General features: G+C 42.2%; 1 protein-coding gene and 1 long non-coding RNA gene across 3 annotated transcripts in view; one reads left to right on the forward strand and one right to left on the reverse strand.

Annotated features, from left to right (window-relative positions):
• The window catches only part of MROH2B (maestro heat like repeat family member 2B), a 72,668-nt gene extending 62,129 nt beyond the window's left edge, over positions 1-10,539 (forward strand). Inside the window, exons 33-42 of one of the 2 annotated variants that reach the window (XM_043599278.1) lie at positions 188-375; positions 1,673-1,813; positions 2,123-2,237; positions 2,863-3,009; positions 3,253-3,435; positions 7,108-7,263; positions 7,607-7,741; positions 8,385-8,487; positions 9,494-9,559; positions 10,013-10,539. In XM_043599278.1, coding sequence (XP_043455213.1) covers positions 188-375; positions 1,673-1,813; positions 2,123-2,237; positions 2,863-3,009; positions 3,253-3,435; positions 7,108-7,263; positions 7,607-7,741; positions 8,385-8,487; positions 9,494-9,559; positions 10,013-10,119 — 1,341 coding nt within the window. In that variant the 3' untranslated portion in view covers positions 10,120-10,539. The remainder of the gene's footprint in view (positions 1-187; positions 376-1,672; positions 1,814-2,122; positions 2,238-2,862; positions 3,010-3,252; positions 3,436-7,107; positions 7,264-7,606; positions 7,742-8,384; positions 8,488-9,493; positions 9,560-10,012) is intronic. The other variant, XM_043599288.1, reaches the window with a different exon arrangement.
• On the reverse strand, positions 3,434-7,187 carry LOC122494269. The gene is made up of 3 exons (XR_006300136.1): positions 7,083-7,187; positions 5,024-5,127; positions 3,434-4,917 (listed from the first exon to the last, which is right to left on the reverse strand). It is a non-coding gene; the product is annotated as an uncharacterized LOC122494269 (long non-coding RNA).
• Positions 10,540-18,261: the final 7,722 nt, after the last annotated feature.

The raw sequence follows: 18,261 nt of genomic DNA on the forward strand, positions 1-18,261 counted from the left end.
TTCTGGCATTTTTTGTTTTGTTTTGTTTTGTTTCGTTTCGTTTCATTTCGTTTTGTTTCGTTTTGAGTATGAGTGTGGTCAACTTGGAAAGCAATCCTTTGGGGAGAAAACAACTTGAAGGTCAGGCCAGGGAGATGTCCTTGGAGGAAAGGAGCCTGCTTGACCACGAAGTCCTTTCTCCCCTCAGGTGGCCTGTGCTATGTATGAAGTGGTATCAGCAGGCACCCCTGTCACAAGCTTGTACCCGGAGGTGTTCACTCTTCTCCTGAAGTTAGTCAGCTGCACGCTGGGCCAGAAAATGCCCACTTCCACCTTCAGCCGCAGGCGGCGGGTGATGCCACAGGGAGAACGGCAGCAGACCGCAGACCCCTGCAGGTAAATGGCCAGGCCAGAGGGCCTGCCAGAGCTGTCTGGAGGAGGGGCTCTGTTAGTCAACGCCTATGCCTCCTGGCGTGGCCTCAACTACCCATGAGGCAACGAGTCTCCACACTGCCCTTGAGCCCTGTTGCTCTTCCTCCCTGAGCAGTACCCAGTACAGTTGCCCAGAATGGTCACTTAACAACGAATAGCAGCTCTGTTTGCTTCCATAGAGAGCCTGTCCTGCTCCATTTGTTTTCTCTCAGTGAGACCCTTCAAAGAAAGCTGGAATTCTGGGATAGTCAACGCCACCAAGGAAAGAAGAAAAATAGAAATAAATACCATATTTTATTAAATTTAAGATATCACCAATTGAAGGAAGCAAAATTATTTTGTGCACTATTGAAAAAGAAAGAAAAAAATCCTGATTAAGCCATGAATCAATGCTTTGTTATACTTTAAATTTTTTACTATGTTTTTATTCAAAGAGCTCTTTGAGAATTATTAGATGCACATTTTGATCTTACATCACAACGCTCTGTTTCTGTGCCCTTTTGCATAACTTTTCATTCCAATGTCAAATCCACCTTAGTTTTTTTTTTAATCTTTTTTTTTCCACGTTTATTCATTCTGAGGGACAGAGTGTGAGTGGGGAGGGGGAGAGAGAGAGGGAGACACAGACTCCAAAGCAGGCTCCAGGCTCTGAGCTGTCAGCACAGAGTCCGATGCAGGGCTCAAACTCACAGACTGTGAGATCATGACCTGAGCTGAAGTCAGACGCTTAACAGATTGAGCTACCCAGGCACCCCTCAAATCCACTTTGTAAAGACATTTTAAACAACGGTTAGACCCAACACATGTAGTTCCAGTAACACAATGTTACCAAAATGACAACAGTATAAACAACCGTGCCTAAATCCATGCATGTTCGTGTGCATGCACTGGTAATAACAACTATACCACAACCACTGGCCAACTGTCATAACACACTATCCATTGCAAGCCGCATCCTGCTTCTGAAGGGCTGTTTCAGAATCAGTGAAATACAGTATTTGGCACTTTCCATCTTTAGGGCTTTATTTTCTCATGAGAGGTTAACAAATTTTGTGGCATTATTTACTGGTCCAAATCACCTCAGTGTCCCCTTTGGCCCCAAAACTGAAGTGTGAGATCAGGCTGTCTGGTGTTTTCCCTCACACAACATCCATTAATCCAGGGTGAAGCAGCCTTGTGGGGAACAGAAAGAGTGAACTTGGGATTCACAACTCCCTGTATGGGGTTGACTTACTTTTGTGGTGCCCACTGTCTCCTTCAGGCTCTCAATCACAACTCTGAAGTGTGTGCAAGCCCAAGCCATGAAAGAGGGCCTTGCCAAGGAATCTGATGAGGGGGACAACTTATGGACCCTTCTCAGCAGCCCCAGTACCCACCATGTAGGAGTATGTGCACTGGCCAGGTAATGTGTGGACATTCGAGAACTGGATACAAAGGAGAAAAATTAAAAACAGAGTAAAAACTGCCATGTAGGCAACTTTACTGGAAGCAATGGACTCACCAAGGATCTGTAGTCCAGGGGAAAAAAGAGGGAAGAAAGAGCAAAGGCAGATGGGAAGGGACGGTGGGAAGAGCCCAAATCCTTAGTGCTCTTTCATGGAACATTCCTTTTGAGATCATTTATTTCCCTGAGAGAGAAATAGACTAAAATCTCCTCCATTGTTTAGAAAGAAAAAAGTCTCTCCTACAATTGGAGCCTTGCATTTTCTAGGAGTATGGCGCTGTGGCAACATGGAGTCATACTAGACATCATGGAGCAACTGTTTGCATCTCTCACCTCCTCCTCGGAGAACTACCGGATAACCGGCACAGCTTTCTTCTCTGAGGCAAGAGAGAACAGTCATGTCACGGCCCAGCAGGCTCTCTGGGTCCCCTTGGGGGCATTTCTCTTAGGGTCAGCAGTTCAGTGGGAGCTGGAACCACAGAAGAGGGCCCTTCAGGAGAGCTTTGGTAGTACAGAGATTCAGCCGCCGCCAGAAATACAGTACCTGAGAAGGGAACGAGAGAGGAAAAAGAACTCACCCAAACCTCTTCGCTCCAGTCTGCCGGAACCAACCTCCCAGGACAGAGAAGGGTGGACGATAGATATGACAGGGACAAAACAAAAAGTAACCAAGAACTATATTATTGTCCCCTCACACCCTGCCATAAAGTTTGTCCCAGACAACCCGGAGAAAGAACATTGCCAGTAACTCCCGTTTTCCTGTTTTTCCATTTAGATTAGAGACATCCTACTTAACTGGGTAGTGTGGTTCTCATCACCATGTAACCTTGGCCTGTGGGCTGCTCAAATAGATTCGTTTCTGCCAGACTTGCTGATTCACCTGAGGGCTTTCTCCCCTGCTCCAAGAGCAGCCGGGTGCTAGTCTTTAACTGTAGTTATGATGCACTTATCATTCTCCTGAAGAGAGGCCACTCCTTTAACTAAAGGGGTGAAGTGGTTGTTTTCAGCTCATGAAGGAGCCAATCCTTTGGAAGCATGGGAATCTACGGGAAGTGCTGATCCTGATGGATCAGAGTGCCTGGGACTCCAACGCCATTTTGAGGCAAATGGCCATCCGAGGGCTTGGTAATACAACTTCTGGAGCCCCTCACAAGGTAAAGGGAGTTGGGGTAGGTGCGGGGGACACTTAATCAGAGTTTAAAATAATTATTTACTAACCCACATCTCGTGCTTGTATAGCAATTAAGTAAAAATCCAGAAGAAATTGCTACAGTGGTATCTCTAGAGTTGAAATATATGTGACCCTAACAGAATTCCAGTTTCCTTGGGAGTCTCCTACCCTATTCTAGATGCACAGAGAGCAATTTTCAAGATTACGAGACCTTATTTCCAAATAGGTGAAGAAGCATAAGCAGATAATACTGGAATCTATCATCAGAGGCCTATATCACCTGGCCCGCACCGAGGTTGTCTGTGAAAGCTTGAAGGCTCTAAAAAAGATCCTGGAGCTGCTCACAGACCGGGATGTGAGCTTCTACTTCAAAGAAATAGTGCTGCAAACTAGAACTTTCTTTGAAGATGTAAGTGAGTCTGTTCAGAATTTTGCCCTCCAGGAGTGAGTGAACAGAAAGAGATTCAGGTGGTGCTGGTAGCAGGCAATGCTGGTGTCCCATCCATATTCCTTGGCCTTCCCCTGTGGTCACCCGCACACAGGTCACCTGCACAGAGGTCACTTGTACAGTTCTTATGCAGGCTGCTGGCTTCTTGCCTCTCTCTCGGCCTGAGGGTACTCTCTGGCCTGGGAATCAGGATTGCTCTGAGCAGGGTGGGCCAGACAAATGAGAACAAACAGGAAATAAACAATAAGAAACAAAAGTTTGCAAATAAACTTCCCAGCTTCCTCACCCAACACAAGGATTGAGCTCCACTTGCCCATAAGGGCAATACCCTCATGTATATTCCCTTTCACAGCTTTCCTCTCTGTCCTGTCATTCCCAAAAACTACCGCAGAACTCAACACAGAACAAAGGCCCCAGTAAAGACCTTGTCATCTCCAGCACTCTTTTCCACATCAAGATTCAAAGGTTCAAAATGCTTGTGTGGTTCACTTCATCGAGGAGTCAGTATAAACTATAGCCAGTGGGCCAAATCCCACCCCGAGCATCTTTTCATAAATTAGGTTTTATTCAGAGCACAGCCACGCTCACCGGTTACATATTGTCTATGGTTGCTTTCACACTTCATCTGCAGAGTTGATTAGCTGTTACAGAAACCATATGGCCCCCAAAGTCTAAATTAGTTACTATCTGGCCCTTTACAGAAAGAACTTGCCAACCCCCAATCTAGTCAATAGCCTAGAAATAAATTTAAAAAAAGATCAGTTGGTGACCCTAGAACAGAGGAAAGTCATTTTCCTTTATACCTTCCAGAAAACTAGATTTTATTATTATTTTTGGCTTATTCACCGTCATCAGTGTAAAATCTCTTTCACCTCCAACTTATATCTGTTTTTTATAATCGAAAACTGTTTTCTCATGTTTGTTGTCAGAGGAGATGGAAAACTGCTGGTTTCCTCCTCTTAAACATTAAGGCTTGATTAAATTACCTTTCTACCTTCTAGTCTCCAGACTGAAAAGTCTTCATTTCCTTCATTATTCATAATAAACCTAATTTTTCAGCTCCTTAAATATTTTACAAGCCAGTGACTGTGTTGTATCTCTAGATGTGGCCTGCAGAGTATTGAATACAACCTGAAGAAAAATTACCTCTCAGGTCTGATTTTTTAATTTATCCACTCCAATTTTTTTTTTAATTCTTGCCCTTTCCTCCTGACTCTTTGACAATCCATTAACTGTATAGACTTCTGGATTTTAGTCTGTAATATATACCCACAGTCAATAATTCTCCAGTTTTGTATTTTTTAGTTTCCTTTGACAGCAGCTTTCTGCTTGTTTCCAGCTACCTTCTCCAATGTTATCAACATTACTTTTTAATTCTCATCTTGTCCTCAAAACTGCTTTCTTGGCTCCCACTCAATGCTGTATCTTCCAATGATGTATCTTCTGTAAAATAACAAAGATGTTCTTTTCTCTTTTTTTTCCATTACACAGATCATTGATGACAATCTTCGACAACAAAGAGCTGAAGCAACCCCTTCAGGGCCCCCACCTGTTTGTTAGGTTCCCTAGGCTGTTGGTCCAGTGATGATAATTCTCTTGGATCTGAGCCTCCAATAATCACCTATGAGTTTTCTGGTCAACATGTTTCTCAGTCTTATGCAAAAGAAAAAAAAAACAACTAAAGTCTTGCTGGTTGTTAGGTTAGCACTTTCTCATCCTTAATAGGTATTAATTCCATCATATTTGTATAAAAGGGAAGTTTGATAAAACTTAGGTCTTAGTAATGCCATGCTATTTTTTTCTCCGGCAATGCTCTCTTCTCACCAATAAATTTAACTATACTTTATGAAAACTTGCCCCTGCAGTTTTAATCTATATATTAAGCATACAATTCTATAATCTCCAAACTTCTTCCCCCCTCCATTTCTTTCAATATTTAAGCACTTTCTTGGAATTCTCAAAACATGGTAACACTTCAGTGAAGGGGCAGAACGGAAAATATGGCTGCCATGCCACGCTCCAGTCCCTGCTTGCGCCCATCCCCATCCCTGAGCAGCCACCTTACTCTCTATGACTCCACTCTCTCAACTCGAAACAAGGACACTAAACTCTAGGATCTTTCCCAGCACCTACAACAGGTTCATTGCTTCTTTTCTGCTTTTTCATCATCCAACTGGTTGATCATTCCTTAACCTATCATTAGGTCCTACTATTTGATTTGGGAAAATTTTAAAGATTTTGAAAAAAGTAAATACCTTTCTAGGTATTTTGTTATTGGTTTGCTTTCTTTTTCCTAAAAAGAGACCTTTTAGGGAGCATAGCTGGTTCAGTCAGGAGAGCATGCAACTCTTGATCTCAGGGATATAAGTTCAAGCCCATGTTAAGTGTGGAGATTACTTGAAAATAAAACCTTTAGGGGCACCTGGGTGGCTCAGTCAGTAAAGCGTCCAACTCTTGATTAGGTCATGATCTCACAGTTTGTGAGTTTGAGCCCCGCATCAAGCTGTCATTTCAGAGCCTGCTTGGGATTCTCTGTCTCCCTCTCTCTCTGCCCCTCCCCAACCCTCTCTCTCCCTCTCTCTCTCAGAATAAATAAACTTAAAAAATTTTTTTTTTCTAGTACATCGAAATTTCTACTTCTTTTTCCATTACAAGGTCACGTCTCATGTATTCATTTAACTTTTCTGGCCTTGTCCCAACCAGCCATCTTTCTTTTTTCTGGAAGATCTTTATTAACTTCCTTTTTTCTGTCATTTTTGCTTCTGTGCCCACTTCTGATACATTCCATCTTACCACCAAAATTAATACTTCTCTATCTTCTCCCCCTCATATTCGTGGGGATGCTTTTCAAAAGTTGGCCCTTGTTTATCGCTAATCCAAAATATAATATTCTGCTACTCAGAACGACTTTTCCCTTCATCACTCTGCCTTTATATGGGTATTTTAAACTACTTTTCTGGACCTGGGAGGAAAAAAAGAAGAACCTCCAGAAAATCCATCAGTGTTTGTTAGAGCTGTGAACAATATCAGCAAGGTTTGGGGGATGATAGAAGAACATCTTTCTCCACCACCTCACCCTTTGGTTCTTAAAATCATTGTCTAACTGTCCTGGACAACAAGCAAGGAAGTTCCAGAACTTCTTATATGCAAGGGTAGGGCTAAGCACTATTTGTTTATTCTCTGTTTCTGAGACCAAGGGTCTTCCGAGTTGCCTTTCATCATATTGGAAAGTATTTGGGACCTTGGAGAAGAGGCTTAGGCCTTGGGCAATTTAGATTTGAAGCCCCATAAGTCTAGGCTAGTGGTGCAGTCAGGCTAATTTGTATAAAATACATGAGCAGGAACCCTCCCTGGCCTGTTTACCGTCCCTGTGGTCATGTTTCCCCAGTAGCTACTCAACTGACAGAAACCAAGTCCCAGACCCATGGTCATTTAAACTCGTGGAGTGTGAGTGCAGAGCTTCTGGAAAAGAAAGAGTGTTCTTGGCACACATGAGGGCAGTGACTGGAGCGCACCAGTGCCCGGGGCACAGCCTCCCTCTGCTGAAGTGGGACAGGGCAGGGTGGGGGGTGGACACCGGTTGGGAATAGCCTGTGAAGGGGACTCACCCATGACATGCATCTGTCGTCACAGGAGCAGGATGATGTGAGACTGACTGCCATCTTCTTATTTGAGAATCTGGCATCCCTAACAGGAAGAAGGTGGAAGATTTTTTTTGCGGAAGAAATAAAAAAGAGCATGATTTCATTCCTTCTCCACCTCTGGGATCCCAATCCCAAGATTGGAACTGTAAGTGGTGCTTGCACAGACACCCGCACCTCCACCCCACCCCTTCGACCCCCCACCCCTTGGCCAGAAGTGCCAGGAGAGCTGGTCTAGCTGGACCAGAAGCCAGATCTGAGGCCACCACTCCCAACTAGACCTGAAAACCGCTTCTCCAGCCCTAGGTTCTTTCTTGCCCTCTCTCTCAGATTGTTCTTCCATCCTTGAATCTGGGAAGGTGCCAGCATAGATCGTAAGCCCCTCACATTGCAGGCATCCACTACCACTCTCCCAGCCCTAGGCAGCACCCCACTCTTCCAGAAGACAATCCAGTATTCTGGACTGTGACTCAAAGAACTCTGTTTCTTAGGCTTGCCGTGATGTCCTGATCATCTGCATCCCTTTTCTGGGCCTTCAGGAACTCTATGGGGTGTTAGATCATCTCCTCGATGGTCAGGATCTACCAAGGGCCAGAGATTTCTACCGGCAACTCTGTGTGAAACTGGTGAGCATGCAGTAAATGCTGCCTGCAAAGCCATAGCCAAGAGTCCAGGCAAATCCCAGACAAGCAAACAACACAGCAAGGATCTCTGGCCAGAGTCAGAACTGTCTTGGAGGGACAGCAATGATTCTTGGTGTCCTGCCACATTACTCTCTGCTCTTTTCCAAGTCCTGACTGGGATCTGTTCTTCAAGATTCCTGAAACCCATCTGTTGATTAGTCCCAAAAGCCCCAGGACTTTTCTTTTTTATAAGTTTATTTATTTATTTTGAGAGAGAGAGAGAGAGCATGCCTGTGGGAGGAGCAGAGAGAGAAGGAGAGAGAGAATCCCAAGTAGACTCTGTATGGGCAGCATGGAGCCTGATGCAGGGCTCGAACTTATGAACCATGAGATCACGACCTGAGCAGAAATCAAGAGTTGGATGCTTAAATGACTGAGCCACCCAGGTGCTCCTACCCGCCCCCCCCCCAGTACTTTTCTGATTAAATTCAGGTTTGAAATGGCCAGAAGACATATTCCAGTAAAATAATGGCTCTGTGAGTGTTCACTGGTCTTTAGATTTCCTTTTGCAGGAACTAGAGGGTGCCAAATTTCACACAGAGTCACTTTCCCTCTTTGTCCTCTTTGTAAAATACATCTCTTTTAGGCAAAGAGAAACCAGGAAATCCTGTGGATCCTCCACACACACTCTTTCACCTTCTTCAGCAGCAACTGGGAGATGATCCGGAGTGCTGCTGTCAAACTCACAGGTGAGGGCACATCTGCACTCCCTACTCAGTTATGTTGCTCCTTCCCATCCACTTTTGCTTTGACTGGAAGCCACTCTAGCATGAACACAAGTATGACTGGTGTGACCAAAAAAGAAATGCCAGAAAGGAATTAATTTTACCTCTTGGAACATCTTCCCTCAAAGGAACCAACTTGTTCTCTTTTGCAAACATCTTCTGACTTCCCAACACCTCCTCTCCTCCTACTAGACCCTCCTCCCTACTGGGCCCTCATGCTTCTCTGGTTCCAAGTCATCACTCTTTCTTTTGCCTGAGTCTTTGCTCCCAGCCAGCTGCCACTGCCTAAATGGTTTCTTTTGCATTGTCCCTTAACATAAGCCATGGTAAACCTTTTAAGCTCAGTTGAAGCTGAGAGTTTTAGCAGCAACATGATACAAGTGGAAAGTGTGTGGGTCAAGAGGCCAGCAGACCTTGGCTCTGCTCTGTGATGCTGGACAATTCACTTAAATTCTCTGTGTTGCCTTTTTGTCTGATCTATAAAATAAAAGAGGAAAGTAAGTGAATCCCTCAGGATCTTCTATCATGAAATTCTAAAATTTATCATGAAGCCAGTTCCAACTAATCCAGCCCACTGTGAATGGGCCACCTGTAAGACTGAGTTAAAACATAAGGATTCCTTATTGGATCATGTATATGATCCCTCCAGCTACACTGTAAACTTTTTGAAGACAGGGATCATATCTTACACACGTTAGAAACCCTGACAACAACTGGCATGCCCTGCGAGGACACCGGGTGAACTTTCCCAAATGCACATTGGCCGAGGGACCACTTCCACACATGACACTTAACACCCAATAGACATTAGCCCAGCATCATTCTGGGGGCACAAAGGGAGTCATAGAGTTTGCTCATTCACTACCCAGACCATTTAACTTCTGACCAGGAGCAGAGCCTAACCTGACCAGTTTTTCATGGCCTCTCCCTCTATAACGAAATTAGCACCTGTTTCTCCTGTTGATTTTAGATGCCATTGTTCTCAATCTGACCAACCAATATGTGCAGTTATTAGACAAAGAGCAACTGACCACACGTGAGTACCAACCCTAGTTTCTGCGCAGCCTGTTGCCAGAGAAATATCTGTGAGAAGGAGAAGTTAATTATGCACCAAGTTCCATGTGAGCCCAGAAACTGAAAATCATAGTACCTCATTATTGTCTCTAATGCTCCCTAGATCCTGGGATTTCTCCAGAGTATAAAGCAACCCCCAGCTCCAGCTCTTTGCAGGCATCATTCCCAACAGACCATTATTTTCTGATTGTCTATAAACCTACTGATCACAAGGTCAGGATCTCCTCTTCCCCTATGTCAGTGTTAAAATAGATCCTCAGCTTGCAGATCCAAATCCTACCTGTTGGCATGGAATGTAAGCATGGACCCAGAGCTCTGCATAGAGCTGACCCTGAACAATGGAGCCTCACAGGGAGGCAGAGCTTGAGCCTTGGCTTTCCTCGTTCACTGAACTTTGCTATTCTTTCTGTTTCAGGGCTCCAAGCACTTCGGCAAGACCCCTGTATCAGTGTCCAGAGAGCAGCCGAAGCTGCCTTGCAGACGCTCCTGAGGAGGTGTAGAGAGATAAGCATCCTTCTGTAAACCACCAGGAAACAAACTGCTAGGCTTTTTCTACAGCTGACTCCTGTTTTCATCCTCACAACCTACAGACTTGCAGCATTTTGAGGATAGAGATGGTGCCTAGCATAGGGATCTTGGAGTAGTGATATATTCCTTACCCTCCATGGTCTCCCTGCCACCTTCCATTAGTAAAAAGTAAACCCCACAAATTCACTTGAGGGATAACCTGTGATTTCAGTAGTGACAGCCACATAGCTGGAATATTGTGTCCCAGCAGATATCAAAAAATGACAGAACTGGAAACAATTCTGCTGCCATTAAGAAAAGGACTACTGTTATTGCCACACATAGCCCTGTTCTGTATTATCTCTGCCAGCCTTGAATTACTACCCACACGCTTTACTTTCTAAAAAGCAGTCTTAAAATAAACTTGAACCTGTGTGTTCTTTCTCAGGTTGTAATTTTTGTGTCGAGGCTATGCCCGATACTTTTCTACAAAAGACCCATTCTGGCATTGTATTAAATCTCATGGTTTTCTTTCTGTCGTTATCCCAGAGCACTCCTTCCTTTGAATGGCGTGTGTGTGTGTGTGTATGTGTGTGCATGTACGTCTGTGTGTGCATGCATGTGTTAATCTTCTTCACAGCATCTGAATCATAACTCCTGACCCTTTTTCACAATGCCTACATGAAAGGTTACATACATGAAATCATGTACATAACAAGAAGTTTCTAACACAGAGGCTGGTACTCATTGGACACGACCAAACCATCACGATCATTCATTAGCAACATTATTAAATTGATGCATCCCTTTCCAAATTCCTGTTACCTATATTCTAATCTCTTCCTCCTCAACCTCTTTGGGGCAGCATCTTTTGTTCCTACCGATCTTCTAGGGACCCTAGGAATTTTTTAGGTCAGATATTTTAGGCCAGAGTCCACTTACTCATTCATTTAACAAATATTTATTGAGTGCCTAAAATTTACAAGGCATTGTTATAGCTACTAGGGCTACGACTATGAACCAAAAAAAAATAGAAAAATTCTACCCTCTTGGAACTTATATGCTATGAACTCTGGGTCTAAATTCTAGAAGATGGAGCCAGCCTCCAAGATGGCCTCCAGCGATTCTTGTCTCTGATATTCATCTTGTCCCCTCTCACAATGAATAGAGATGACCTGTGCAATCAATACAATATTTCAGAAATTACAAAGTGTGACTTCCCAGGTGAGATCACACATGGTATTGAACTCTCTTGAATCACTTACTCTGGGGGAATCCAGCTACCAAGTGAGGGAGATACTCAAACAGCCCCAAAAGAGTTCCATGTGGCAAAAAACTGATATCTGCTGCAAACAACCAGAGCTAACTTGCTAGCTATGTTAATGTGCAATCTTGGAAATAGATCATGAGCCCTCCCCAGGTCTGAAGGTCTTCAGACGATTAAAACCTCAGCTGACACATTGACTGGATTATGAGATAAGATATAGAATGCCCAATTAAATTTGAATTTCAGGTGAACTATGAATATTTTTTAGTAAAGTATGCCCTTATTATTACATGAGACATACTTATACTGAAAAAAATATTTATTGTTTATTTAAAATTAAAATTTAACTGAGCATCTTGTATTTTTATTTACTAAATCTGGCAACCCGACTACAATCTAATAAGAGTCCTGAGCCAGAATCACTAAGCTGAACTCTTCCTGAATTCCTGAACCACAAAACCATATAGTATATCTTCGTTGTTTTAAGCCACTAAGTTTTGGGGTCATTGACTAAGTTCCAGGGGGTAAACATTACACAAAGAGTCCATGATACCACCAATGTTGTATGCAAATTTCTGTGTATAATTGTGTAGGTGCATTTTCAAGGTAATGGCTTCCATTAAATTCTTAATGAAGTCAGAAGCTGTTCCCAAGCATAACATATATGAAACAGAGCAAGAAAAAGAAAATAGAGGTATGGGTTTAGTCGACATCTTTTGGCAGGTTATTTCAAGTCAAAAGACTTTTCAAAAGAGCACCGTCCACTAGAACTTTCTGCAGCGATGGAAACGTTCTATATCCGCACTAATATGGTAGCCACTAGCCACATGTGTCAACTGAGCTCTTGAAATGCAGCTAGTCTATCTGAGGAATTAAATTTTTAATATTAAGCTTAAGTAGCCATGTGTAGCTAGTAGCCACAGTATTGTACAAGACAGTTTTGAAACGTGGGGCAAAGAGTCAGAATTTGAGCTGGGCCACCTCGGAATTGTAGGATATTCTCAACATGAGTATAAACTCACTGACACAGGACTTTGTCTGATACTAATTTATATATCTCCACCACTATTCTCCATCCCACCTGGCATCCAACAAAGAGCCTTCCTCATCACTGATTGATAGAAATTAGGTAGAACATGGTACTGTAATAATGTTGCATGATGACAAATGGTAGCTATGCTTACGGTGAGCAAAGCATAACATACAGACTGATTGAATCACTATGCTGTACACCTGAAACTAATAGAACATTGTGTGTCAACTGTACTTCAATCTAAAAAGAAAAGAAACTAGGTAGAACGGGCACATGAAACACACGTTGCCACTGAAACTTTATCTCTCTAAACCCTAATCTTAAGATTCTCTCTTGACAAGAATTCCCAACACATTTTTTCCTCACATCCCAGCAACTCTCCTTACAAGTTGTGTAACTTGGGGGAAAACATCTAACCTCTCTGTACTTCAATTTCCACATCTGTAAAATCAGGGTAATGATATCTACTTCAAGGTGTTATTGTGGGGATGAAGTGTATTAATGTATATGTAAAGCATTTAGAAACCTAGAATAGAATCATTGTTAAGCAAATGTTACCTATACAATATAAATGTTTTTTATTTTTATTTTTATTTTTTGGAGAGAGAGAGAGAGGGCACAAGTGAGTGAGGGGTGGAGAGAGAGAGAGAGAGAGAGAGAGAGAGAAGCAGGGCTTACCGGAAGTGGAGCTCGAGCTCACCCGAAGTGGGACTCAAACTCAGCATGAGGTCATGACTTGAACTGAAGTCAGATGCTTAACGACTGAGCCACCCAGGTGCCCTATACAGTATAAGTATTAACAGTATGAATAAATTTATCATTAGAATCACAAATGTTAATGTAAACTCAGCAACTGTCATATACAACTAACTGATTATACCACCTCCGTGGGGCTGTGTTCCTGATCCTGTGAATGCTGCTGCCCTCCTTGGGGGGCTGAAAAAGAGGCGACCTCTCCATTCAGAAGATCCCAACTCAGCAGCTGGTGCTCCTGCTGTGCCTGCCTCACAGTCCCTGCAGTTGAGCCACAGTCGGGTTGTGTGGCAGGAAAAACGTAGATCTCTTTGTTCTCCCCAACAATTATTTCTATTAAGCCCTCCCAACGACTACTATTCCCTCTCAGAATTGCCACCAGCCCCCCCCCCCCCCCCCCGGAGGTCTCTCTTGACAGTCAGTCCTCCAATGGCCCTCTGTGGTTCATCTTTATGGTTCAAACGCAGGCATATCACCCAAGGGAGAAATACTTGTGGAGCGGTCTCAGGGAAATAGAGTTACAGAGGAAAAGCATGTTCAAGTACTATTGAAGAAATCAACAGATTCCTCACTCCTGTTGCTTGCCTTACTATTATTTGTACATTTAATCATTTCTCAACTCATGTTTACTTTAGGATAGAGTGCTTCAGGGACTAGAACTGCTTTAAAGGGCTCAGGATCACTGTTTTGCAATTCTGTACCCTGCCCTTTGACCCCATAGTGAGAGCCAGGGCTCTGCTGGTAAATCAGGGACATTTAGCTTGGCTGACCCGGCTAAAACAGTTTTACCAGAAAAGAGGAGAACAAAGATCACAGATGGGAAGAAAGAAATAGGCTTCCAGGGAAAAAAGCCAGGAGGATTGCTTAATTGGAATTGTCCCTGCACAGCCCTAGTTTTAAAGCATAAAATACAAGACCAGGCACTTTTTCTGGAACCCTCAAGACACTCTGAGATTGTAACAAAGATTTTCTAATAGTGTTTTATTACTACTAGATTTAGTCCCCAATCCCACCATTATCCTTCAGATTACCTAAGTGTGTGACTAGAGAATGCACAGTCAGCTGGATATAGTGGTAACCTGTGAGCTAATCGCGAGCTTTCTTCCAGGCCCCTGACAGAGAACAACTTTCTGATAAGCAATTTTGTATGGCTGCACTCTGGGAATGATCACTTGTTGAATTTCTCTTTCTTACTCATTTTTTACAGGTATCCCTAAAACTGGGACAATAGAAAACATGGATAGAGTCAAGAACAATATGAGAGAAAGACAATGGGATTCATTATGTGTGTGTGTGTGTGTGTGTGTGTAAACTTGCCAAGTCATGACATGAGAAATGGCATTTGCTTCTTCATTTTACTTTAAGTAAAAGTCAAACTTTATTTTCTCAACAAAACGTCCTTACTTATTTGTATTTCTTCTGGACAAACTGTCCTGGATTCTATTTATTGAATTATGTGGTTATCCTGAAAGCAAGATAAATTTGGAGAACACAATTTTATAAATACATGTGACTCATAGCTTCTTTTTCAATTTGGGAGCCACCAAAAAACATAAGATAAGGAATCCTTCTACATTACCTATCACTTCCTCCAAATAGTCTCAGAGGTAAATCCAGAGGATTAAATTGACCAATGCCCTAACACCTTCCTAAATGCACAGTGGTCAAAAAGAAGCTCTATCTTGGAGCTGGAGAGCCTGGAAAATTGCTTATTATTAGCCTGAAGGATAGGTTAACGAGGACTTGTTTTTCAGAGAGTAGAGGGGCAGTAGGAATTTATCTTTACCCTGATTCCAGTGGAATCATAAGAAAATCATTAATTACCTCACATCCAACGCTCAGAGGTTCTGCACAGGCCTGAGGATGAGGGTAGACAGGCCTATGGCAGGACTTGTGGCCTAGTCAGTTTCCAATCTATAACATTCTGTAATGTTTTATTCTGTAAAAGAATAAAACCCTATCGGACTATAACAGAAATGTTTTATTAAGAAATAAAGATGGTTAAATAGCAGAGGGCCAAATGTTGAATGACAAATCCAGTTATACTGTATCTGGAAGATAGTGGGTAGCCAAAAGAAGTTCTTGATCAAGGTAGTAAAATGATAAAAGCTGTACTTTGGCATGTGATTAACAGAGTAGATAAACTGGTATATCAGATAGTAGTGATAGGCTTTTGGACTAAGGAAATATTATGAGAATAAATGACAAGACCAATTACTAGTAAGAAGATTGAATTAGTCATCAAAAACCTGCCAACAAACAAAAGTCCAGGACAAGACAGCTTCACTGGTGAATTATACACAACATTTAAAGAAGAATTAATACCAATCCTTTCAAACTCTTCCAAAAAATAGAGAAAAGAAGGGAACACTTCCAAAATCATTTTATGAAGGCACAATTACCCTGATACCAAATCCAGAAAGGAAGCCCCAAGAAAAGAAAATTACAGACCAATTTTCCTGATAAACATAGATGTGAAAATCTTCAACAAAGTATTACCAAACCAAATTCAACAGCACATTTAAAGGACCATATACCATGATCAAGTGGAATTTAAGTTGTAATTTAGTTCACCGAGATCTCAATCACCTTTCTCTTCTATATCACACCAACTCATTGCATTGATGACATTACACTGATTGGACCAAATAAGAAAGAAACAGCAGCTAGTCCAAACCTATTGGCAAGACATTTGCATATCAGAAGGTGGGAAAGAAATCTGAATAAATTCAAGGACCTCAGTGAAATTTTTAGGAGGCCAGTGCTAGAGCATGTCGACATGTCCCATCTAAGGTGAAGGTTAAGTTGTTGCATCTGGCCCCTCCTACAACCATGAAAGGCACAATGCCTACTGGACCTCTTTAGATTTTGGAGGCAACATGTTCCTCAATTGGGGATGTTACTCTAGTACATTTACTGACTGACCCAAAAGCTGCCAGGGCTGAGTGGATCCTAGAACAAGAAAAGATTCTGCAACAGGCCTGGGCTGCTGTGCTACTTGAGCCATATGATCCAGCATATCCAGTGGTGCTTGAAGACTAGCTGCTCTTTCTTTCTTATTTGGTCCAATCAGTATAATGTCACCAATGCCTCTCTGGGATAGCCCTGAAGGACAGTGGTGAAGGGAAATCCTCCCAGAGGGCAGAACTTTGAGCAATGCGCTCAGCTGTTCACTTTGCCTAGAAGCAGAAATGGCCAGATGTGTGATTATATACTGATTCATGGGCTATGTCCAATTATTTGGCTAGAGTCACCTGCCATCTGGCCACTTTGGGCTCCTTATGCCTCTGAGTCAACAGGAAGAGAAGAAATAACTGTGCTGGATGGGGTGATTGATCCTGATTGCCAAAGGAAAATTGGACTACTACTCCACAATGAAGGTAAAGAAGAATATGTCTGGAATACAGGAGCTCCCTTAGTGCATCTCATAGTATTACTATGCCCTGTGATTAAGGTCAATGAAAAACTACAACAACCCAATCCAGGAAGGACTACTAATAGTCCATACCATTCAGCAATAAAGATATGGGTCACTCCATCAGGTAAGAAAACCACAACTAGCTGAGGTGCTTGCTGAAGGTGAAGGGAGTACAGATTGGGTAGCAGAAGAAAGAAGTTATAAATGCCAGGTAGAACCACATGACCAGTTACAGAAATGAGGACTGTGACTGCCATGAGTATTTCCTCCTTATTCTGTTACAAGTGTGTGTTGTGTATTTGCAAATATCATTATTTTCTTTGCTATCTCTATATCATGCAACATAAAATTATTTACTTTATATCATAGTATTTAAGTATTATTAATTTTACATCACAGTACTTAAGTTATAGAATATCAGGAAGGAGAGTCAACATCACTCAATTTCTTTGCCTCCTCTCTGAGGAAGGAGTTACTATGTTTTCAGTTATATTACGTTAGGTAGAATTATGACATTGTTATTATCCTTCTTTGGAGACTAAGTACATTTTGGAGATGCCTATAGGTGCCACGTTTACCAGGAGTGGACCTGTGAGTTAATTTTATGTGTCAACTTGACTGGGCCACAGGATGCCCAGGTATCTAGTTAAACTTTGTTCTGGGTGTGTCTGTGAGGGTGATTCAAGAAGACACTGGCATTTGAATCACTGAGTTGAGTAAAGCAGATGGCCCTCCCCAGTGTGGGTGGGCACTGGCTGACTGCTTGAGCTGAGACATTGATCTTCTCTTGCCCTTGAATGGGACTTACATCATTGGCGCTCCTGGCTCTCAGGGCTTCAGACTCAGACTGGAATTTATACCAGGGTTTTCTGGATCTACAGCTTGTAGATGGTAGATTGCAGAACTACTTGAGCTCCACAATCACATAAGACAACTCCTCATAATAAATATATAATAAACATATTTTATAGATAGATAATAGATAGATAGATAGATAGATAGATAGATAGAAGTTACATAGATAGAGTCTGTTTCTCTGGAGAGCCCTGATATACTCTACTTATATATATATCACTTATATATGTTACTTCTATACTAGTCAAAGGAAAACTGGTATAGCTATATGAATCCAAAGTAGACTTCAAAACAAAGGATACATCAGAGATAAAGAGACACTTCATGGCAATAAATGGCTCAATTCATCAAGAGGACATAATGATTCTAAAAGTTTATGTGCCTAATAACAGAGCTTCAAAATACATAAAGCAAATGAATAAATCCACACTTACAGTTGGAGATGTCAACACTCTCAATAACAACTGATAGAACAAGCAGAAAATCACATTTAATGAATTCTGTGCACCATATCCGTAGTACTTCAGAGGGCTCCTTATTATCATACCAAACTATTTAATCCAGTAGGGCTGTAATCATCCACTTAGTTGGCTTGTCCAGTTTTACATCATGCCTGACCTCAGGAGTTTCTCTTAATACTTAGCATCTGTGCAGAGAAGAGTTTCCAGACTTAGAGTTCTATTGGAGCCATTTATTAAATACTGTCATAATACACTCGTGGATTGTATAATAGTCTAATAACACATCAATGCTGAGCCTTTTGTGTTAATCACTTCGTCTTGAGGATGCCTGGGAAACTTAACCTTTGATGAGAAAAATTCCATTTCACAA

This window comes from Prionailurus bengalensis, chromosome A1, assembly GCF_016509475.1.
Source record: "Prionailurus bengalensis isolate Pbe53 chromosome A1, Fcat_Pben_1.1_paternal_pri, whole genome shotgun sequence".
Taxonomy (NCBI): Eukaryota; Metazoa; Chordata; class Mammalia; order Carnivora; family Felidae; genus Prionailurus; species Prionailurus bengalensis.